This window comes from Typopeltis vanoorti, chromosome 25 (assembly GCF_054136105.1).
Source record: "Typopeltis vanoorti isolate ZY-2024b chromosome 25, IOZ_Tvanoo_1.0, whole genome shotgun sequence".
In the NCBI taxonomy this organism is placed as follows: domain Eukaryota; kingdom Metazoa; phylum Arthropoda; class Arachnida; order Uropygi; family Thelyphonidae; genus Typopeltis; species Typopeltis vanoorti.
Genome location: NC_143573.1, coordinates 74,663,537 through 74,687,676, shown reverse-complemented (window position 1 = coordinate 74,687,676; position 24,140 = coordinate 74,663,537). Strand labels below are relative to the sequence as shown.

The 24,140-nt window shown below is 34.2% G+C and overlaps 1 protein-coding gene across 1 annotated transcript in view; it reads left to right on the top strand.

Annotated features, from left to right (window-relative positions):
- Positions 1 to 24,140, top strand: part of LOC150092854 (caprin-1-like) — a 156,075-nt gene that overhangs the window by 38,036 nt on the left and 93,899 nt on the right. Inside the window, exons 4-5 of the mRNA XM_090414723.1 lie at positions 6,882 to 7,043; positions 10,945 to 11,110. Of these exons, the coding sequence (XP_090270849.1) occupies positions 6,882 to 7,043; positions 10,945 to 11,110 (328 nt within the window). The remainder of the gene's footprint in view (positions 1 to 6,881; positions 7,044 to 10,944; positions 11,111 to 24,140) is intronic.

Sequence of the window (24,140 nt, the reverse complement as noted above, 5' to 3'; positions counted from 1 at the left end):
TCTTCCATATCTACCTGATAACAACCCCTGACCAGTTTATGTCTCAATCATATTCCCCCCCCCCCCCTCTCTTCCTCCTATTCATGAGGCTCTGCAACTTACGTTCTCTCAATCTGTCCTCGTACTCCACATTCCAAAGACCACTGACTACCTTTGTGAATCTTCTCTGTACCCTTCCAACATATCCTCATCACCATGAAAACCCGGTGACCAAATCTGTGCACAATAATCAATATGTGGCCTGAACAAGGCCTTACCCAATGGAATCATAACCTCTCTATTCTGCATGTCAGGATTCTCCGCATCATTGCCATTATTTGATGCGATGTCTTCACAACTTGTGCAATGTGGCCCCTGAATTTTGCATCATCTGCAAACAGCTGGATATCACTAGTTAAACCCAACCCAATATCATTAACATACAAATTAAAATACAAAATAATTTCTTTATTTTTCATCTGTATCTTTATCTTTTAGATATCTATTATGCAGCCTAAATAATTGAACTCTCTGTCATCTGTTCTGTTATTTTATTTTTTATTACTATTTTTGATCTAACATGATCTTGACCTTTAAAAGCCATGACTTTTTTTTTCTTTTGTGAAATTTTTACACTGTATTGGGTGATGTCATCCCTGGCTGATGCCTTGATTTATTCAATCTCTTCTGTTAATTTATTACCTAACTATAACTGTATTTCTGTATCTTTATATAAACTTTGTATAGCTTGTACTAAATATAATGGATATCCTTGTTTTTTCATTATATTCCATAGTTTTTCTCTGTGCATTTTATCAAAAGCTTTCTTGTAATTTATAAAGGCCATATGAGTCTCTAAATGAAATGATCTTTTTCAGTAATTTGTTTTAGCACAAGAATATTGTTGTCTATACATGATCTTCCATATCTGAAACCATTTTGATCTTCTGAGAGTAGATTGTTTGCAATATTTCTGTCTGTTATTCAGGATTTTACTGTAAATTTTGTAACCTGTATTTAATAAACTTATTCCTCTGTAATTTCCACAATCATGCTTTCCTAAATATAATCTTAGCTTTTTACCAATCTGATGGAATCTCGCATTTCCTCCAACAGTTAATTATTAATTGTTCTCTGCTATATTTCGAATGCTCTGTATTTATTTATGTCATCTAATCTGGTTGATTTTCTATTTTTTGATACCTTATTGCTTCTTTTTGTTCTTCCAATTTTATTGGTTCTATATCAGTGCTGATTTCTTCATTATTATTTTCAGTTATTAAATTTGGGTCATACCATAAATTCGTATAATGTTCTATCCGATTTTTAAGACCATGGATTTAATAAACATTTATACAAATCGTCTACTAGTTTCGCTAGCTGTAACTGTCTAGTTTTGTCAAGACGAGCAAGGTTATGCTAGTATTAAATGCAAAAACAAAAGAATGAAGTAACGGTTAAAAACAGACAAATTGGAGTGCATGAGTGACATCACACGCATAAGGCGTGAAGACTTAGTTATTGTTATTAAGTTGTGTTTTGTAATTTAGTTTCATTAAACTTAACGAATTTAACTGGTTTTTCCACATGTCTTTTAATATTATTCCTTGGTTTCTATTGAGATTATTTCCTGTTCGTAGGACTACTGCAACTTCTTTGAAGTTCTACATTTAAAATCCTCTTCGATATATGGCATAGAACTGTTGTCCCAATCTATTGAATGGTTTGAAGTTGAGAAATGGTGTGCTAACCCTGAGGGTTCTATTATAATTGACATCTCCGACATGTTCCTTCTTTCGAATTTCTAATCTTCTTGAAGTTTGGCCTATGTAAGTAAGTCCACACGTACATGGTATGCTATAAACACCTGCGTATTTGTAGAAAGCGACACTGTCCTTCGTGGATCTTAATAACCGTCTTGCAGTTGTGGTAGGTTTAAAAACAACTGTGATGTTAAAAAGTCTCATGATTCTTGCTATTTTGGTGGAGACTGATCCAGCATAGGGTATGACGATGGATGATACGTACTGGGACGTCCAAGGTTGTTGCTGTAGGTTGTTTCCATAGAGAATTTTGTTGATTATATTTTGAGGATAACCATTTTGCAGTAGAGTTTTTGATATAAGGGAAAGTTCAGCATGTACGTCTTTTTCCTCTGTGATGATATTTTTGGCTCTGTTTTTTAGTATAACGCTCAGTTTCTGTGCATAGTGATGATTGTATGTATAATGGAGATAACGTCCCGTATTTATAGGTTTACGATATATTGTAAGTTTGATATTTCCATTATCTTGTTTTTTAACTAGTACATCTAAAAAGGGTAATTGATGATTGTTTTCCAATTCTAATTTGAATTTAATTTTATGATGTATGGAGTTAATTTTTTGGAGGAACTCATGTAATATCTTCCTTATCTTTCCAGATAATGAACACATCATCAACATATCTCCACCAGACTGATGGTTTTGGATTTATTTTTGCTAGAATGTCATTTTCTAATTTTTCCATGAACAGGTCTGCACATGATGGTGACAGGGGACTGCCCATGGCTAAGCCTTCTAGTTGTTGGTATACTAAGTTCTTAACTTTAAAGTAGTTGGACTTGAGACAGTGGCAGAATAGTTGCGTAATATCATTTGGAAAGAGATCTTTTATAATCTTAATGACTTCTTCAACTGGTACATTTGTGAACAAAGAGACAACATCCAGACTTGCCAATAAGTCTGCGTTGGATATATTAATGTTTTTAAGTTTTTCAACGAAGTGTTGAGAATTCCTTATGTATGAAGCTGATTTCTCTATCTTCTCTTTTAATAGGTTAGTGAGGTGTTTGGCTAGTAGGTATGTGGGAGAGTATCTGCCATCTATGATCGGGCGGAGTGGAACCTCATCTTTATGTGCTTTAGGAACACCATAAAGGCGAGGAGTTATTGGATGTAAAGATTTTAGTTTTCTTTGCAAGTCCTGAGGCCATCCATTCATATTGCAAATCAAAAGATTGGTCTCATGGTTTTTCATGGTCGGATCTTTCTCTAATATTTGATATGTAGACTGGTCAGCTAATAAAGTGTCGATCTTTGTAATATAATCTTTGGTATTCAAAATGCCTGTGGAGTTCCCTTTGTCTGCCTTAGTTACTATAATATCTTTGTTTCATTTTAAGTTCAAAATTGCCTTCCTTTCCGAGGGTGTAATATTCTGTTTCGGTGGTTTTGCTATAGAGAGGATGATTGTACTTTTGAATCTTATTTCATTTGCTATTGTCTCTGAGAGTGGATAAAGACCTTTCTCAATATTACACATGAAGGCTATTTTAGGATGGTTAGGAGCAATCGAAAAGTTGAAACCTTTTTAAAATTTCTGTTTCTTGCTTTGTAAGGTTGTAGTCTGAAAAGTTAAAAATAACTTTATCATCTGGGAGACTTGGTCTAGAGTTGTATTTTTTTCTATAAAGTTCATCAAATTTTTTTATTTGAGATACTTTGCTGGACTGAAAGGCTTTGTTGTATAAATGTTTATTAAATCCATGGTCTTAAAAATCAAATAGTTTGTTTCAATTTTAATGAAAAGGACCAAATAACAACTTTCAGTAATGTTCTATCTATTGTTTCTCTTGTATTATGTTGATTTGTGCTGTATCTCTTTCTTCATTGTTTAATTTCCTTAATATTTTGTAGGCTATGTCTTGTCTTCCTTGTATGTCTTCTTCTATTTTGTTAATAAATCTGTGTCAAGAATCTTGGTGGGCTTTCTGTACTATGGTTTTAGTTTCTTTTGTTTTTGTATATTTCTTCTGTTTCCTTTCATTTAAGGAGACAGAAGAAATATTTGTATGCCATTTGTTTTTTTATTTTATTGCATTTTCTATATCTTTGTTTCAGATTTTTAATGTTTTTCTTTTTAATATATATATATATATATTTTTTCCCAAGCTCTTCAGAGGCTGGTTTATGGATTTTCTTTATTAAAGTTTTCCACTCATCTGTATCTTCACTGATTTGGGCTTCTTTTAGGTAATCTGTTGATCGTGATTGATATATCATTCCAGTGCTTTCTTCTTGTAATAGATATATTTTGTATACTTGTTCTATTTCTTGTTTTTTCCTGTCTACTTCCTTTCTCCATTTTGTTGTTGTTTCTATTTTAGACTACTAAACAATGATCTAAAAAAATTTCACATCCTCTGTAAACATGTACATCTCTCACACGTGGAGCTAGTTTCTGATTAGTAATGATATAATCAATTATTGATCTTGTTCCTCTGCCATTCCAAGTATATTTATTTATATTCTTTTTTTAAAAAAAAAACAGTTGGCTATTTTAAAATTATTGAAAGTACAGCAGTCTAATAGTTCTTGACTTTTGGTCATGATCACAAATGCCACTTTCTTGAGCAAAGATTTCATTTCATCTCATTTGTGTTTTGGTCAGAAAGATATGGGTTCAATTCCCATCATTAATGTGAGGAACCTTTATCTGGTCTCCTTCAACTAAAGGTGAGTTAACTGGTCTCATATGGAGGTAGAGGGTTTTTCACCCCGAAACTCGTTTTTTTTTTTTTTTTTTTTGTCTGTCAGAACAGGCAAACTGGCCCGTGAACACACACAGACAGATCTACAGTCATAAAATGCATACTTAATCCCTCATTAGGAGGACTCAACCAGTCCTGAGGGACGGTGGAGGAAAGGGGAAATCCGACATGAATAAATAAAAGAAATGTTTTGGTTTGTATCTTTGTACCCAGAATGTTGGTCACTTTCACTAGTGAATATGTTTTATATATGATATGACTTTTATCGCACCATCTTATTAAACTAGTATGTTGCTATTTGTCAGAATGTAATTTTGTCTGTAACTTGTACTTATTCTCAGGCTTGTTTGTTTTGCTGAATGGAAAAACCAGAGTTTCTAGTAGGTAAAACTCTTTCACTTCCATATGAAACCAGCTAACTCACCTTGAGTCTTCACTACTGAAGGATGAATTGTGCTCACTCTCACCTACCACTCTAGCTGTTCCCAGACGGACATTATCAAGGCCATACTGGAAATCTCTGGAGAACCTGATCATTTTTGCAACTTTGCCATAGCATATTAAGCTATGGCATGATGCATTATGTGAATTCTCATCTGAGTTGTTTCCATAGAGCTACTAAAGCACAGACATATTTTTTAGAATGTCACTATAATTCACCATTCAGTTTTTCATTCACTTTGACAGTATATCCTACTTTCCATACCAAAAGTATTTGTACATGCACACACTTGCTTCTTACTGCCAGTTAAATTTAATTGAGTTCTCCTTGTACAGGTGGGACACACATGTAAAATAAATTTTCAGATAAGAAAAACAGCTTCATTATACACTTTCAATATAGCAAAGTAAAATATCTCTTCTTGATATTTACTGCCCAAAATAAGTGCAGCTTTTAAAGTTGGACTGGCCACAAAGGAGCTCATTTAGGCTTTCCATTCAATTGTCCAAGTTTAGAGATACTTTATAATGTAAGATCCATTTAAAAATTGTTCTAGTTCTTGACTTCCTGCTACAAGGTAACTCATAATTGGTTCCCTAAAATAGACAGTTATCTTGTATTTGTCATACTGCACTTTGTTGTGGATTACAGATAATTCATAGTGTATTTCAAATGGGGGAGTAGTAAGATTGGCATTTGAAGTAATTATAGTGAAATTGAACTAAATATTTTTTATAAGGGAAAAAATGAGAGAAATAACACAACAGATTTGTAAAATCAATACAAAAATGGCAACATCTGGGTCATACTAACATTTTTGGAGCTTGTGTGTTTCTAGACCTATGGGGGGAAAGGAGATTCAGCTTTGTTAGAAGCTTTGGTCTAACAACTGTCTCATTATCATTAGTTCCTCGGATACATCTTTTCCTGTTCAACATGGAAGTCTCTTTTTTTTCCTTTCCATTTCAGAATAAGAATTTTAATATCCATTTTTATCTCAATTATATTTGTACTGTCAAATTATGTGACAGTACCCTGACAATTGGATTTTTGCATATAATATAACTTACTTTCCTCCTCAGCATCAAGAATAATAATTCTCTTTATAATCTAAACTTTAAAAATATGAATCCTTTATCTGCACGTAGATTTAACTGAAGAATAAAATTCAGTTAAAAATGTTCCAAAAGCTCTTCAGTCTCAAGTACTCTTATTTTTACTTCCTTCTTGTTACACTCATAGCAACTTAATTTCTACATGTGAGAATTAAAAAAAAAAAAAAAAAAAAAGCTTTTTTGCTAAGAAAGAAATCTTACTACATCATGAAGTTTTTTCCTCTCTTTTCTTGCATTTAGCAGTTCCATTCATTCTCAGATGTTTAGTATTCATCTGTTTGCCTTCATCTCTCTTGGATAGACCAGTAACAAGGCAGAATCTTAATGCATGCTCAGAACAGCTTTTATAGTTTCATGGTGGACATCATTAACATGATATCAAACATAACTGTTTTTTTTTTTTTCTCTTTTCCCTTATGCAAAGAGTAAATTCTTTATTATATCAGTTTTGGTAATGTTTCTTCCAGGATATGCAAATAGAGTAAAGCGGTTTTAATAATTTTGTATGTTTCGTGAATGAGAATTAGACCATTCTTTAGTAAAAAGATATATATAAATTTAATGACACAATATAAGAAAGCTGACTATGGATTTTTACACATTGTAATTAGCGTATCTCATTTTTATTATTATTTTTTTAATGTGTGCATCATGTTTGTGTAATGTAAAAACACAATGTTAAAATAATCCTGATTTTCTGGGCATTTCTCAGTTATCACTATTCTTAGTGAGTTTTGTTATATACAGTTGATTATAATTAGATATTAAATATCATTTAAAAGAGACCATCAGTTTCTTGTACAAACATTTCTAGTGTACGAAACAGCAGAAAAAAGCTGCAAAAAAGGAACACTTAGAGAAATTGCAGAAAGAAATTGAAAGGTTACGGGAAATACTGCTCTTTCAAGAAATTCTAAGATGTATGAAAGAGATAGAGATCAGAGAGGATTTTAATGCTGGAAACAATAGAGCTGTGGTAAATATAATTTTATATTTATTTATTTATTTTATTTTATTTTTTTTTTTTTTCAAATGAAAAAAAAAATTTTTTTTTTCTAATTTTATATAGTGGGTCTAATTACTTTAATGAGGATTTAAAAAATGCCATAAGCAAATTTCATGATAAACAAGCAATGGGACCAGCCTTTTTTTCCTCCCTCCTTCAATCGGATCATATAAATTAAATTGTTTCTTTGTTGCTACTGTAAAGATATAATTATAGATGGTCTTTATCAATGGACCATTAATTATATCTTTTATTATATAATTATATCTTTTATTCCTGTGTAGGGAGTAGGCAAGGCCGTTTTAGCTCTATCTAACTTTTGGAGACCGAGTGGGCAGTTCAATCTCCACTGGTAGCCAGTTAGAGATAGAGATAACTGGCTCAAGGCTATCACTAATAAATTGGCATGCAGTGAAGAGACGAATAATAAGTGCTACCATCTTATGTTCCCTAACACAATATTTTTAATGTCTGAAAATAGTGTGGGTTCGATGGTTGATTTTTCTTGAGTTTATGGGATGAAAAACCAGAGTTTCAGGGAGAAAAGACCCGCTTTCCCATGCCAGAGATCAACTAACTCAGGAACCGATTATAAAAAGGCTTAGAAAATGTTCTTCTAGACAACAACTCAATTTGAACTCAAGTCTCCTTTTGTGTGGTCAAGTGCTGTAGAGGTGCAAACACCACTTCCACTGTAAAAGTGTAAAAATAATTTACACATTCAAGAAAGTGTTTTTTCATGCGATTTTCAAGAGATTTTCATGCGAGTGTGTTTCTGATCTGCTGTGAGCAAGCGTGGCACCCATCTTGTGCAAAGCTTTTTCATTTGCAATTCTTCATGCAAAATATATCCTACACGTTCTATTGAAAATGCTTATAGTCTCAGCAATTTCATGCACTTTGACTTGCTGGTCATCTAATACCATACCATGCACTTGATCAATGATTTTTGGTGGTGTTACACTTTTTGGACGTCCTTCATGTGGATCATCTTCAAGGCTGGTATGGCCATGTTTAAACTCGACAGCCCATTTCTTAATTGTCAAAAATGAAGGAGAAGAGTGCCCATAAACTTTTAAGAACTTCGAATGAATTTCTTTTGGCGTTAAACCTTCTTTTACAAAGAATTTTATAACCGCACGATCTCAATTTTCCATTTCAAGGGATACAGATAACACTTTTGCTTCAGACAGCTGTATAAAATAAACTACTCGATAGAATGACTTGCAATTTCACATGGATGCTTATGACAGATGTACCAACTTAGAAAAAAAAAATCTTGCCAATAGCGTTGCCATCTATGGTCGAGGCCGAGAACGTTTCAGTACATCCTCAAACAAATAAACCTTTGTCCAGTTCCCCATTCTGATATTTGCCCACATCACTCTACTTGATGTTGCCTACCATTCAAGAAGATTATTTTTGTATATAGTGTTGAGTACTATAGCTACTCCTTCTTTCCTTGACTCTTATTGTCTGAATATAGCATTTCGTATTTATTGCTCAGAAAGATCTCACCAGTTTGTCTTTTTTGCTTTAGTACCCGTATTATGTTGATCTGGTACTTATACAATTCCTCAGTGAGCTCCATCTCTTTGCCATTCAAGTTTCTTTTGTTGATAGTACCAATCTTGACCTCTGGTGTTGAGTCGGGATGTGTTTCAGGATTTGGTCCTAACAAGGACCAACATTTTTCATTGTGTCAGTTGCTTTCTCTAAAGCTTCAAAAAAATTCCTCCATTTCTACCTTAGTAGAACCTTCTGTGGGACCATATGCACAAATGTCTCATCGTCCAGTTCCCCATTCTGATATTTGCCCATAATATAAAATGATGGTAACACATGACAGAATGTAGAAACTTTAAATGTTTCGAAATTTTGACCAGAGAGCTTATGAGAATATAATCCTCTGTATCAGAGTAGTCTTGTCTTTTACTTCTTAAAAGACACAAGTACCATCCATGCAAGAATATCCCATATTTCTATATAATTTACATCGCTGAAATTAAGCCATATTTTCTTTCTTCTAATAAATTTAGTATTGCTGGAACTTTTAGAATTTAGCAGAGTGGCATCTTTCTCTTTGGTTCACAGGTAACGATTCACATTTTTGACATTTTCAGAAATTTTTTTGTCTTTGGAATAGGACAGTATTATCAGATATATGGGGAAAATCATTCTTGCCAAACATGATTGTGCATGATATTTGCTATAAAACATATGGTGTTACAACATTGGGTACAAGCTTCTGAATACTGTATCTTTATAAATTGTAGAGTATTTGAATGCTTTGCATTAGTTTGTTTAATTGAGAAGTTGAATGAATGAAATTGTTTTTCAGCATTTTACTACTACTTTGTTTGTCTGTGTTTCTGCTTAATATTATTAAAGGGAAAAAAAAAAAAGAAGCTTTTTGTGCATAAATTGAATGATGCATTAACTGTTAGAGAACAAAAAAGGAATCTATCCAACCACCGGCTTGAATGATCTGGCCAAGAGGTTAAGTAATTTTTTTTACATAACACCTCCAAGGAGTCCAAAGACTTGTCGAGGGAGGGCATCTATTCTCCATTTCCACCATCAGCTACAGCAAACCACATCTACATCAATGCCATCTAATACCATCTCGCAGCCTTTTGGCTGAAGAGTAGACACGCTAACCACTCTGCCAACCAAGCCAGAAATTTGCAGATACAAAATGATGTACAAAGAAAGCTAATCAACTAGCTGAGAGCTTATCTGAAAGCACATAAGCAAAGGGCCAACCACACACACACACACACACACACACACGACTGAAATGAGAATATTGGTCGAAATTTATTAATGTTATAACAGCAAAACTCTACCAGCATCATAAAATGTAGCCAAAAATAAAACAATGATAATGAAATATAGGTATTTTGACTAGGAAAATTAAAATGTCAGTAATAATACTGTAATGGAAAGTTCATTGTTACAAAAATAAGTTTGCTTAGAAATCCACAGCACAGTATAATTGTACATCCAATAAATGTGCCAGAATATCTCAGAAACACATTAAAACTAGGCAGTGTAATTTATGGTGCATTTTATTTGTTTGAACTTCAGCAAGTACTTGCTGATTATATTTCTAGTAATAGTCATTTCCATTATTTTTTTTACAAATCAATCTTAATCACTCGATTTAAATTGCCCAATAAATGTTCTTTTTCTGAATTAGATGGGAGGAAATATGGAAGGAAATATACGAATGAACATTTGCATAACATCTTTAAAGGTGATCAAATCATAACAGGATCGTATCTACCTCACAAAATCTGGACAATACTAAATAGGATTCGGACAAACCATGGCCTATGTGGAGATGCTCTCTACAAATGGAACAGACAATCATCTCCAACATGTGACTGTGGTGCTCCTTAACAGACTATGCAACATATTGTAAAAGAATGCACCTTACGTGCTTATCAGAATGACTTTTTACAAGCGGCTCCTGAAGCTGTGACCTGGATTACAAATTTAGATCTGAATTTATAATGTTATATATACTTTTATATTATAACATATTAAGATTATTTTAATTTTTAATTCTTGGATTAGATCTGTGTTTTCCTTTAGAGTTTTTAACTTAAAATATTTTTTACTCTTCAACCCTGTTATATATATATATATATATATATATATATATATATATATATATATATATATATATATATATATATATATATATATAGAGAGAGAGAGAGAGAGAGAGAGAGAGAGAGAGAGAGAGACTTCATGTTTCTCTTTTTTAACATGTTTTTGCCATGAGCTATGTATGTCTACTCTGAATTAGATACATTGAGCAAAGAAATCAAACTAAAAGGAATTATAATTTGTTCTCTCACAGCAACTATCAGAAAAAGAGCTTGGACTTCTAGATGAACTCTCCAAACATATTTTAACTGAAAATTTTAAAGATGGTTGCATTTTGGATTTGGAAAGGATATCTTCATCTGCAGAACACCTTGTTAGTATTATAGAAGGAAAGAATAAAGAATTCTTAGGTGTCAGTTGTATCCTTTTGGATAATAAACTAAAATTTAGGTTATTTGGGAAGGGGATATATATATAATTGTATATAAAGTTGTACCTGATATTTACATTCCACAAATTGTCAGTTGATTATCAGATATACAAAGTAGTCTGCTAAATGAGCCATTTCTGAACAAGTTTGATACTAACACTTAAATGCATTAGGTTAGTTATTAAAAATAAATAAATTCAGAAATCAGTTAATGTCATAAACAACATTCTAAGCAAAGAGTTTTATTTTTTCTTGGTGTAGTAAATCATAATTACTTTCAGTAGCTGATGAGAATTATTTCTGTTCCTTTGTTCAAACAATCAAGCTAGTATTTTACATGTAAAATTTATTAGTAATGAGTCCACAAAAAACGAAGAGTTATACAACATATATGTTAGAACCCAGACAAGATGCTCTACAGTAAAATGTTTGATCTTGCAACCGTTCACAATAAAATATTTTATTGTTTACAAAGAATTAATTTTCTCCATCATTGTCCCATCTTTTTTAATTTATCTAATACTAGGTACTTTCTGAAATGGATTCTGTTGATTGACCATTTATTCACTCACTGAATTTTGCTTTGTCTAACACATGCATCTACTCTTGTTAATTTAAAGCTGTTTCCCTATTACATTATTGCTGGGAAAATATAAAAATATTTTTGTTGATTTGTTCAACTGTTATACAGCTTTATGAACTGTCTTACTTGATTGTTCTTACTTGTTTAAGATTTGTAACCCACCCAATTGAAGATTTTCTCATAAGAATAGGTCCTCATGCTAGAAATTTCAAAGTGAGGTCTACATTATTAACTTCATTATATACTCAACTAAATGTTTGCTTCAATTATCTTACATTATAGCATGGCTTAAATTCCTGAATTAAATCAGTGTTTCTAATGATTTCAAGATCACATCCTCTTACTGAATGAACAAGGATGGGCTGACAGTTTTTGGAACTTAGCTGACCAAATTGTATTCTGTGTTGGTTTAAACCACAAGTTGATGTGATGGTACTATATCATGAAATATCATGCTAGCTGCAGGTAAACAATTCCACTCCCCCCTCTGACTGTCTTCATCAGAAGAACCAGAGTTAGCAGTGATAAGTCAGCTACTGCAAAAGACAAGCTTGAAGAATAATTAGATAGCATGTCAATATAACTGATCTTATTGAAAATAAGAAAGTTGAAGCAGATAACATGCTGCTAAATAAAATAAGGTTATATTTGGACAATAGCAATCAAGGAAAGGAAGCAGTATCTAGTATTCAGCATTAAATGTGCAACCAAATTCAGTTAGCAATGGCAAAAAATTTTATTAATCCCAAATACTGCAGATGATTACGTTTCATGGAAAGAAAGGGGAAATAGGTCAGAGTGGTTTTCAGAGTTTGGAGACTGGTAAATACAACAGATGAATGTTACTAAACAGGGCAGAGAAATCTTGTCAGATGTAGTCAAAAGCAAGTGATTCTAAATTAGCCATTCTCTGACAAGCAGTGTCATATATCACAAAAGCACTGCTATCCTTGTGGCGAAAGGAATCACGAGGTGTATAATTTGGGCTTTGAGACAGTAGTGGATATAGCTGCAATTGAGTTTCTGTCAAGAGTAAGAAATCTGGTATATGACTGCAAATGATGGTAAACATCATTTATGCCATGGATGTTAGTAAAGTGAATGCAAAAGTGAGATTCTGGCATGGTTTGTGTGTTGTGCTTAGTCTTGTCTTTTTTGTTGCAACTGGTTTTTGAGGAGATTTGTTTTTGTCACTGTCAATGTTTGTATGATTGATTCTTTGTAGGTTCATTTATGATTAGATGGGAAGGATATAGTGGTAATATGCAGTGAGAGGAGATACTCTTGAATATGACATACAGAGAATGTACCCACCACATTACCATAATGTGGCCTTGACAGCATTTCCCACATACCATTACTGGGACTTCTCTCTCCTGGCAGAGTATATAGTAGTAGTGGAATTATGCACTGATTGCACAGGTTTGCAATCAGTGCATAATTCAATGTGTGCCATGAGAGAATACAGAGAAAAGTGTCAGCTAAGCTATGTGTAACAAGCTAAACAGGTCATGGATGACTTGATGGTGACAAAAGCTTGGAAATCAAAGAAAGAGTACTGTAAAAGGTTTTAGAGATAAGGGCAACATAAAAACTGAACATAAAGATATTTAGGATGTCTGGAGCAATTAGTTTGAAAAATTTTTAACAGGATGGAATCAGTTGACTACTAGAAAATATTCAAGATGAATACAATCAGGAGTACATATAAATACTGAGATAGAAAAAAGCATCAGAAACCTGACATGGAAAGCTAGCTAGAGTCAGTAATATTTGACTAGAAATGCTCATATATACAGGGTGTTCGGGATAAATTTGACATATTTATAATTAATTATATTTTTCCGTAAGTTACATGTATTAACACACACTTCTCTTCATTTAAAAGTTTGGACCCTTCTTCATTCATATACAAGATGTCAGAAAGGATGGATAGCTTGAACCCACCTGAATCATGGAAGAGAATAACTTGTATCATGATGATTCGTGCCCGCCATCAAAATAAGGATATTACGACTGCTGCCCAATGCTCCCTGAATACAGTAAAAACAATCAGGCATGAACTAGAGACTTGCAATGGTGACTACGAGGATGTAGCAAGAAGAAAGATCCCTAGCAGACGATCTGATTGCGTTCGTACAGCAGAATTCCTCGCAAATCTGCAGGAACAGGTGTTGAAGAACCCTGACATTGGAATTCGGGCTTTGTTCGTGGAGTTGCTAACTGTAGTCAAGCCCTGGATAACAAGGGTAGCCAATGGTAGGCCGTATGTATGGCAGCAGGATTCGGCCCCTTGCCACACCTCTGGGAAAAGTCAAAAATGGTTGTCTGAAAATTTCTACGACTTCACCAGTCCAAATGTTTGGCCTCCAAACTCCCCAGACCTTAACCCCATGGATTATTTTGTATGGGGCGCAGTTGAAAAAGACACCAATCGCACTTCCAGTAATACAAAAGCCCAGTTAATGGATAAAATTAAAACAGTTTTTGCGGCCCTTCCCAGGGAGACCGTAGCATCAGCTTGTTCGAGGTTCCGAAGCAGAATTGAAGCTGTGATCGATGCTAATGGTGGTTATTTTGAGTAAATCTTGTTGATAGTATTGTAATTAACTCTGCCTGTAATGTTTTTTTGTCAATTCATTAAATTTAATAGATACAAAGAAGATTTTCTTTTTCCTTACGAAACTGTCAAATTTATCCCGAACACCCTGTATATGGATGTATAGCTGCACTGCATAATTCAGAAGGCCTGGTCCAATCACAAGGAATCAAATTCCATGTGATTGGAGTACAGCCCACACGGTACCAATTTATGAAAAAGAAAATAAAACTTAATTTCAGAATTGGAGAGGAATTTTCTCATTGACCATTCTGGATAAAATATGTACTGGAGAAGAAAATAAATAATAATGAAAGTGTGGAAGAGAAACTTTGATCAGGCCAAATAGGATTATCAGGATCAGAATTGTCTTTAAGAAAGAAATCATGGGAGTTTTAACATAGGATCGGTATTTTTTTCTTATATCTAGAAAAGGCATATGTAAGGCACCTTGAGAAAAGCTGTTCAAAACCCACCAATTATATGATATAAAATGGAACAATATGTACAGATGTTGCCTATACTTAAGTTATAATGTTCAATTATAATTGAAAAGATATAGAAAGATGATTTGATATAAAATCAGGTGTAATACCAGGATGCGCACTATCACTGTTCTTCTTCATCAATATGCATCACATTATTAGGAGCATTAAACCCAATGTTATAATTAGCAATTTTCAAGTAAACTATTTTATACAGATAATCTTGTGCTCCTAAATAAATCCATTGCATAGCTTTAGGATTCTTTAACAAAATTGAATAACTGCTGTAACAAATTTGGTATAAAATAAACAATAAGAAAGGCAAGAATTATCATGATAGGCACAAAACATTAACTCCATTCTCAATGGAGATCTTGTATGTCTTTTGCTTATGACAAGCAAAAGACACAAGAAAGGATTCAATTTTGCTATCGCACCTAACCATATTCCAAAGGTCGACATTATTTGCAACATAGAGACAGTACTCTCATCTCTGACCGAAACAGTATTTTTTTTTTACTACTAACTTAATAGGAATGCAGAATCCTTTAATGGAATGCGGAGAACTGACCAAGGCTTCTGACCTAATGCCCCATCCTCACCTTCTCGTGGTGCGCCCTATTGGGTATCTACCTGGATAAACGAACAAGGATGGGCTGGCAATTTGGGATTTAGCCGACTAAATTATATTCTTATTGGCTTTAACCAAAATACAAAATGATGGTACAACACAACAAAATTTCATGCCGGCTGGGGCATCACCCGGTTAAACAAGGCCAACCGTTGTTTTCACCAGGGTGAACAGTGAAAAGTCAATTACTGGAACATATCTGAAAACACACCCCAACTCAACATCACCAGAGTTAAAGATCAGTACTATCAACATAAGAAGCCTGAATGGCAAAGAAATGGAACTAGCTAAGGAATTAGATAAGTACCAGATCGATATGATAGGGGTGACTGAAACAAAAAAGACAAAAACTGGTGAGATCTTTTTGAGCAGTAAATACAAAATGTTATATTCAGGCAATGACAATCAAGGGAAAAGGAGTAGCCATAGTATTCAACACTAAATACGAGGCTAATCTTCTTGAATGGCAGGCAGTCTCAAGTAGAATGATGTGGGCAAATATATGAGACTTATTTGTGCCTATTGTCCCACAGAAGGTTCTACTAAGGTAGAAGTGGAGGAATTTTTTGAGTCTTTAGAGAAAGCAACTGACACAACGAAAAAGGAAAAGTTGGTCCTTGTTGGGGATCTAAATAGCAGTGTAGGAAATGATTGTCAGACATACAAAATATTTTGGAAAAAAGAGCAAAGCTAATAATAATGGCAAATACCTCTTGGATTTCTGCTCAGGACATGGACTGGTTATTACTAACACCATGTTCCAACATAAAATGTGTACAAATTCACATGGAGAGAAGGGGCAAGGAATAAGAAAAGTCTCATTGACTATGTTATTGTTGATAGTGGTGTTTTCTCCCTGGTGCAGGACACCAGAGTGTATAGAGGATTTGAAATTGGAAGCGATCACTATTTAGTCTTGAGCAGGATAAAATTGAATTTCGTATTGTGAATAAAAGTTCAGCAGCTCTCAGATGTGAACTGTAGACTAAAATACACAAAGATTATTGAAGAAAAAATGAAAGAGTTTGAGAACAGGAACCAAACCTTGGAGATTCAGTGGCAAGTCTTGAAGAAAACTCTGATTCAGCTAGAGAAGCATGTGTTGAGCTTATCTGCAAGGATAGAAAAATCAGAACTCTGGAAGATACAGAAAGTTAAAGTGGCGGTGAAGGAAAAGAAGAAAGCATATCAAAAGTTCCTGACAAATAAATCAGTTTGTGCTCTTAGATAATATAGCGACAAATGTAAGCTAAACACTTTGTAAAACTAGCTCAACCAAAGTCATGGGAGGACTTTGGCAAGAACATAGAAAATAAATATCAAGAAGGTGGCAAAATATTCTGGAGGTTGTTGAAGAAGCTTAGAAATGGAGGAAAGAGTGCTGTAAAGGGAGTTAGAGGTGACATGAAAATGGGAGAAAAAAAAAGATATCCTTGAAGTATGGAGTAATTACTTTTAAAAATTGCTAAATGAAAGAAGCAGTGATAGTACAGTGGTAAAAAAACACTCAGGCATACAGTCAGGAATACATATCCATACTTGAAGTAGAAAAAAAAATCCATCAAAGACTCGAAATGTGGAAAGGCAGCAGGAGTAGATGATATTCGACTAGAAATGCTGAAGTATGGTGGTATAAAAGTGTTACAGTGGTTGCACTCTGTAACACTTTCAGCCAGAGAGGCATCTACAAGGATAGAAATATCAGAACTCCATGGAAGATGCAGAAAGTTAAAGTGGCGGTGAAGGAAAAGAAGAAAGCATATCAAAAGTTCCTGACAAATAAATCAGTTTGTGCTCTTAGATAATATAGTGACAAATGTAAGAAAGCTAAACACTTTGTAAAACTAGCTCAACAAAAGTCATGGGAGGACTTTGGCAAAAACATAGAAATGCATAGTTCAAAAGGCCTGAACAGAGGGGCAAATTCCCGATGATTGGAGTAGAGCTCTAATAGTACCCATGTATAAAAAGGGAAATAAAACTGAATGTGAGAATTACAGAGGTATTTCCCTATTTAGTGTTCCTGGTAAGATTTATGCCAGTATACTTGAGATATGGTTGAAAAGAATTGTGGAAGAAAAGCTTGGTTAAGAACAAACTGGATTCAGGCTAAATAGATGCTGTCAGGATCAGATCTTCACTTTACGACAAATAGTGGAGAAATCATGGGAATATAACAAAGATCTGTATTTAAGTTTTGTTGATCTGGAAAAGGCATATAACAAGGTGCCAAGGGAGAAGCTATTCAATATGCTACAGTTATATGGTGTCAATGGGGCATTATATCAAGCAATACTCTGTCTTTGAGTTGTAAGTCAGCAGTTACAATTGAAGTAAGTACAGGAAGATGGTTTAATGTAAAATCTGGTGTGAGACAAGGATGTACATTATCCCCTCTGTTATTCATTATCTATATAGATCATATTATGAAGGAAAATGGTATTAAACATGATATCAGAATTGGAGATGTTAATGTCAGCTCTTTGCTTTATGTGGACGATGTTATATTTCTAAATAAATCTGCTACAAGTCTGCAATATTCCTTCACTAAATTGAATGACTGTTGTAGTAGATATGGTATGAAGGTCAGCAATAAAAAGACAAAGACAATGAAAATAGGCAGAATCGTTGAAAATGTCAACTGCGTTGTGAATGGAGAACCTGTGGAACCAGTAAAACATTTCAGCTACTTAGGCACGATTTTTAGTGAAGATGGTAAATTAAATATAGAAATTGACAACAGAATCAACAAAGCTGGTATGATAGGAAGTCAATTGAATAAATTCATATGGAATAAGAGAGAAATTAGTCGGAACACTAAATTAGCTATACAAGACAGTGTTCAAACCAATTTTAACTTATGGATCTGAGAGCTGGGTCAGAAATAAATCACTTGAACTAGAGACCACAGTTATGAGAGTCCTGAGAAAGATTAGAGCCATGAACTGATGGCATCAATGGCAATATCATATTAAAAACGAGGATATTAGGAAAGGACTTGATATTGTCAGCATCCAGGAATGCGTTAGCAGAGCTAATCTCAGGTGGTATGGTCACTTAAACAGAATGGGTGAGGAAAGATTAGCAAAACAAGTGTTCTCTGCCAAGTTGGCAGGAAAACGATCCACAGGAAGACCAAGATATAGGTGGATTGATACAGTGCAATGTGCCTTAGACAATAGAAATATAAGATAATGTTGGAGTCTTGACAAGTAACAGATTGATTTGGAGGAAAATTGTAGATAGGAAGTTAGTAATGATGTAAATTTTTCACGTAGTACTATCATATCCTGTATATCCCCTTGAAGGGTACACGGCAGGAATTTGATGATGATGAACTTAAGTAATTTTAGAATAAGATTACACTGAGTTTTTTTTTACCAATAAATGTAATGATAAATTATGCCAACAAGTTTTACTAACTGGGCTGTTTGGCTTCTTCAGAGCATACAAACAGTAAAGAAAACTCAAAGTTGCTAGTACATAGAACAAACATATAAAATATGACAAAATTAAAAAGATGTGTAATATTATACGCATGGAGCATGTGTTTAATTAGTTATTGTTGTGTGTGCATGCTCTGTAGTTTGCAGCAAAATTAAATTCTGGCAAACTTAGTGATCTTATTAGGGTTTTCCATAAGTCAGGCAGGATCATTCCTTGATTTCTGTTTAGGATTCTTTCAGAACGTTGAACCACTGTGGTTTCTTTCAATTGCGACAGCGAAAATTTTCTTCTAGATAAGGCATGGAACTTTTGTCCCATTCAGTGGTGTGACTTGTGTTGAAGAAGTGGAGGGCTAATCTGGAACTATCTATTCTGTTGTTTTTAACATCCCCCTACGTGTTCCCTTTTTTTTTTAAAGTTATAAAGTAATCTTTAACTTCTCTGACCATTCCTTAACATAACCAGAAGTCAGCATACTAAAAAAAAAAGGATTCAGTTTTGCTATTGCACCTAACTATATTCCAAAGGTCCACATTATTTCCAACATAGAGACAGTACTCTTGTCTTTGTCCGAAACAATAGCCAATGATCTTAGATTAAAGAGCACTGTTATCCTTTCGTCATCAAGACCACTAAACCAAAATATAACACCTTCAGAAAAGAGAGCTGTCTCCAACTTGAAGGGCAAACAAATCATCATTTTAAAGGCAGACGAACAACTAACTGGCTTGGCTTGGGCAGTCCCCTATCTCCTCCGTGTGCAGATCTGTTCATGGAGAAACTAGAAAATGACATCCTTTCCGAATTAGACCCTAAGCCATTAGTATGGTGGAGGTATGTTGATGACGTTTTTATGATTTGGAGAAACACTAAAACAGCGCTTTTTGACTTTCTAACAAAGATAAATTCCTTCTATCAGAAAATCAAATTCACCTTGGGACTTGAGAAGGATAGACAACTACCATTTTTAGATACCCTAATCAAAAAAACAAGCAGATGGACATATCAGCCTTAAAGTCTACCATAAACTAACCCATACTGGACGTTATCTTCACTTCTCGTCTACTCACCACATTTCTCAAAAACTTAGCATCATACACATGCTCAAAAATAGAACCATCAGCATCATATCAGAAGAAAAAGACCTCCAGGACGAATTAACTCATATATCGCATTGCCTGGTAGACAACGGTTATCCAAGGAATTTAATTAAAAAGATTCTTCATACCAACCCCACACAACAACAATCTGCTGATACTCGATATAAATTGAGTCTCAGCAGATTGTTGAGACTCAATTTGAGACCTCAATTGACATCTCTTATGCAGGAACAGTGTCAAAAAAAGATTGCAACACTTTCCAAACCTTTTGAAAGAGTAACTTTCAAACCAATCAAGACGATCTGAAACATATTAACATCACCAAAAGACAGCAATGCCTTCTCAAATATGCTAGAGTATACAACATCCCTTGCTCTTGTGGTCTAAACTACATAGGTCAGACATCAAGAAGTCTTGAAAAAAGGAATGTGTTAAAAAATAACAGAATAGATAGCTCCGGATTAGCCCTCTACTTCTTTAACACAAGCCACACCATTGAATTGGACAAACATTCCATGCCTTACTTATCTAGAAGAAATTTCCGCTGTTGCAATTTCAAAGAAGCCACAGTGGTTCTCCGTTCTGAAAGCATCCTAAACAGAAATCAAGGAATGATCCTGCCTGACATATGGAAAACCCTAATAAGATCGCTAAGCTTGCCAGAATTTAATTTTGCTGCAAACTACAGAGCGTGCACACAACAATAACTAATGAAACACACGTTCCATGTGTGTGATGTTACGTGTCTTTTTAATTTTGTTCTATGTACTAGCAACTTTGAGTTGTCTTTACTGTTTATATGCTCTGAAGAAGCCAAACAGCCCAGTTGGTGAAACTTTTTGACATAATTTATCATTAAATTTATTGGTCAAAAAAAAAAAAAAAACCCATGTATGCTTATTCTGAAATTAATCTTGGCACTCAGTTATTGGTTCTTCATCTTCAGCACCTTCTAATTAGGTACTATCTCAGCTCTATTTGAATTTTAACTTGTCCTTCATGAAATACACACAGATATGTCAAATTAGTAATCCTTCTTTAATGAAAATCCCATTTAATTAGTATATCTTTAATCTTTTAACCTAAAGAAAATGCAAAAAGTGATTGTTGTTGGGTATCCAAATTGCAGAGCAGGAAACGAAGTCCACCAGGCATATGGAAATGTTTTGGAAAAGTTGGAAGAAAAGAGCAAGACTAATAATTGTATCTGCTGGATTTCTGCATAGGATAGGGACTAGTCATTACTTACTAGCATTGTGTTCCAGTATAAAGAAAATGTACACAAGTTCACCTGGAGAGAAGATGCAAGAAATAAGAAGAGTCTCATTGACTATGTTATTGTCAAGTAATACTCACATGCTGGTTTGGAATACAAGAGCATGTAGAGGATGTGAAAATAGAAGCAATTGACTGGCTTTTACATGAACTGTAGAGACTCAACTACATAATCATTATTCAGGTAAAAATGAAGCAGTTTGAAAACAAGAACCAAATCTTAAAGTCTCAGTGACAAACTCTGAAGAAAACATTGATTCAGCTAGGGAAGTATATAGTGAAGAGATTAAGGTGTTCCTATTTTTCTACAAGGATAGAAAAATAGGAACACCATAGTGGACACAGGAAGCTAAAGAAACAGTCTTGGAAAAGAAGAAATCATATCAAAAGCTCTTAGCAAATAAGTCAGCAGACGTGACATCTCCTACAGTAGAACATGAGCGAGCGCCCTTTCCAGTCATGTTCTTTTCTCTGCCAACTCTAACCTCGAAGAACGCCAACACCAAGTTGATTGGGACCGCACAACCAATTTATATATATATGCAAGGATGAATTTGAAAGACGAATTATAGAATCCAAAGGAATAGTTCTGGATCCTTCACACATGAACAACAATCTGAGCTAAAATTTGCCTGATTTCCATAGTGCAGTAATCCAATATTGGTGCTCTAAAATTAGCTGTCACACATTCAATTCATGCTAACAATAGCACACGGTCACCAATTCAAATATGACTGTTACTATTCTTCTTCTTCTTTTCATTAAGCTGGAAAGTCCATGTTTTTTACCTTGTTAGTTTTATAAGTTTTGTGTTATTTCTTACTCACCTGAAGAAGTTGGGACTCCGATGAAACTAGTCGTGATTTATTAAAGTTTTATTTTTTGTGTTATACTTTCTCGGGTTCTAGTCAGTTAAATATTAATTTTATAAATGTATACATCCCGAGTCAATCCTAATAATGTGTGTGTGTGTGCGCGCACGCGCACACACAAACAAACATACACAAAACAGACCCTTTGCTTTTGCAGTCTGATTAGTTCTTTGGAAACAATCATTAAGCAAAGCATTGGAAATCAAATCTGATTTCTCATAGATTCAGTATTATGAATTGGAGTCATGTTCTGGGAATACAGTTCAAACCATATCATGTAGCATAATACAAACGTTTTGTAGAATGGGATAACAAACTTGAAGCAAGTTCAATTCCTGACGGCTAAAAATTTTCTGCTTCACTTTTAATGTTATTGTTTCTTTAAGGATTTTTCTAATCTCAAATTCACTTTTCCTCTTTCCAGATAGTTTTGTGGGCATAAATATGTACTGCACTGTAAATAATTTTAAAATGAATGATAATAGGTGAAGGTTGCAGAAAATTACAACAGTTTGTTTAAACCTTAGTCTTCCTCCCTGCATGTGCAAAGTTGTCTTGGCACAGTGCACAACGATAGGTTATTTTAATACTCAAATATGATCATCATCATCAAATTCCTGCCATGTACCTTCAAGGGGTGTATAGGATATGATAGTACTACATGAAAAATTTACATCATCACAAACTTCCTATCTACAATTTTCCTCCAAATCAATCTGTTACCTCTCAAGAATCCAACATTATCAGATTTTATATTTCTGTCTTCTAAGGCACTTTTTATCGTATCAATCCACCTATATCTTGGTCTTCCTCTGGGTCTGCCAATCTGGCAGAGAAGAACACTTGTTTTGCTAATCATTCCTTGCCCATTCTGTTTAAGTGACCATACCGCCTGAGATTAGCTCTGCTAACACATTCTTGGATGATGACAATGTCAAGTTCTTTCCTAATATCCTCGTTTTTAATATGATATTGCCATTGATGCCAACTGTTCACGCCACTAATCTTTCTGAGGACTCTCATATCTGTAGTCTTTGGTCAAGTATTTTGTTTCTAACTGAGCTCTCAGATCCATAAGTTAAAATTGGTTTGAACACTGTCTTGTATATACAGCTAATTTAGTGTTTTGACTAATTTCTTTCTTATTCCATATAAATTTATTCATTTGACTTCCTACCATATTTCTACCAACATTCCTCCAGCTTTGTTGATTCTGTCGTGTATTTCCATATTTAATTTAGCACTTTTTCTTCCATTTCTGAGCTTTTTCGACAACCTCCAGAAATCTTGCCACCTTTTTAATATTTATTTTCTATATTCTTACCAAAGTCTTCCCATGACTTTTGTTTAGCTTTCTTACATTTGTCTCTGTATTCTATTAGAGCACAAGCTGATTTATTTTCCAGAAACTTTTGATGTACTTTCTTCTTTTCCTTCACTGCCTCTTTAACTTCCTGTGTCCACCATGGAGTTCTGATTTTTATATTATTGCAGACAACCTCACCACATGTCTCTCTGGCTGAATCAATCAGGGTTTTCTTCAGGGCTTGCCACTGAATCTCCAAGGTTTGGTTCCTGTTCTCAAACTCTTTTATTTTTTCTTGAATAATGTTTGTGTATTTTAGTCTACAGTTTTCACATCTGAGAGCTGCTCATCTTTTATTTGCTTCAAAACTTTCTTACATGTCATTCTTTTCAATATGAAATTCAATTTTATCCTGCTCAAGACTAAATAGTGATCGCTTCCAATTTCAAATCTTCTGTACACACTGGTGTCCTGCACCAGGGAGAAAACATTACTATCAACCATAACATAGTCGATGAGACTTTTTCTTATTCGTTGCCTCTTCTCTCCATGTGAATTTGTGCACATTTTTATGTTGGAACATGGTGTTAGTAATAACCAGTCCATGTCCTGAGCAGAAATCCAACAGGTATTTGCCATTATTATCTTTTCTCCAAATTTTCCTAAAATTTTATATCTGAGAATCATTTTCTACTCTGCTGTTTAGATTCCCAAGAAGGAC